Source organism: Erythranthe guttata, chromosome 1, assembly GCF_056151865.1.
Source record: "Erythranthe guttata isolate IM_541 chromosome 1, IM_541, whole genome shotgun sequence".
Classification (NCBI taxonomy): Eukaryota; Viridiplantae; Streptophyta; class Magnoliopsida; order Lamiales; family Phrymaceae; genus Erythranthe; species Erythranthe guttata.
In genome coordinates, this window is record NC_142533.1 from 13,698,675 (window position 1) to 13,699,927 (window position 1,253).

The following is a 1,253-nucleotide window of genomic DNA, read 5'->3' on the forward strand; positions in this document are numbered from 1 at the left end:
AAGCATGTTCTTGATTCATGCGTGCTGATCGAGCGAGGGTGCGTCGTGCATTTTGTGAATCGCCACCCGCCGGTCCTCCGGAGATGAAGGAGATGATTCCTCGGGTAGGTTGGTTATCGTTGTTATCTAGGTCACGTCGATGACCTCCATCCTCTCGTCTTTGCTGTTGATCTCGATTGTTATCTCGGCGTGGAGGATCATCACGGCGCTTATTTCGCGGCTTATCAATGTATTCGCCTAAGTGGCCCTATTTGATCAGCCTCTCAATTGCCACTTTGAGTTGTGCACATTCTTCCGTAGTATGCTCTCTGTCCTTATGAAATCGACAATAACGATCCGATTTTTCTCGCTTTGCGTTTGGCTGCATAGGACGTGGAGGTTCTGCTAAACCTTTCTGCTCTATCACGTGAAGGATTTCCGTGAGGCGAGCGTTTAGCGGAGTGAACCTATTGTAGGAGGAAGAGGGTTGGCCTTGAGGTGGAAGTGGTGGACGTCGATCATCGCGCCTCCTATTGTCCTGACGGTCATCTTCCCTTTTTCTTTTAGGAGGAGCATGGGTAGAGGCTTCCTCTATCCGGACGTATTTTTCGGCTCGATTCAGCAACTCCTCTAGGTTGCCTGGGGGTCTTCCGGCAATAGATTCCTTGAATCTACCCGATTTCAAGTTCTGCTGCATAATCCCGGAGAGCATGTCTTGCCCTACACTGGGGACTTCGTGGACGGCCTCTACGAAACGCTTAATGTAATTGCGGAGCATTTCGTTATCTCTCTGTACTACAGAGAAGAGATGAGCTGGGGTCTTAGCATATTGTTTGTTGATGGCGAATTGGTTGGTGAAGCGGGTTGACAACCGAGCAAATGTGTCAATGGACCCTATGGGTAGGGAGTTGAACCAATTCATTGCCCTCTTGGAGAGAGTGGTGCGGAACATTTTGCACATCGCAGCATCTGTTGGGCCATATAAATCCGCCATGGCGCTGAATTTCTCTATATGTTCCTGTGGGTCGGTGGTCCCTTCAAATTGAGGTAACCCTGAGATCTTTACTCCTTGAGGTAATACCTCGTTGAGAATATCTATGGTGAAGGGACTGCGTCTTGTTGGGAGAGGCATTCTCTCACCCATTTGATTATTTGGTTGAGAGAAAAGGTTTTGGCGAGACATTCGGCTGTTTACCTCGCCTTCTCCCTCATTAAAGAGAGGGACTCTAGGTGGTGATGCATTCCCCGTGGGGGTGAGCGCCGATGCTGCTGTC

At 49.5% G+C, this 1,253-nt stretch overlaps 1 protein-coding gene across 1 annotated transcript; it reads right to left on the bottom strand.

Moving 5' to 3' along the window:
* Positions 1 to 247: 247 nt before the first annotated feature.
* On the bottom strand, positions 248 to 901 carry LOC148772903 (uncharacterized). The gene has a single exon (XM_088822829.1). It carries the CDS (start codon positions 899 to 901, stop codon positions 248 to 250), a length of 654 nt encoding a protein of 217 aa, XP_088678955.1.
* Positions 902 to 1,253: the final 352 nt, after the last annotated feature.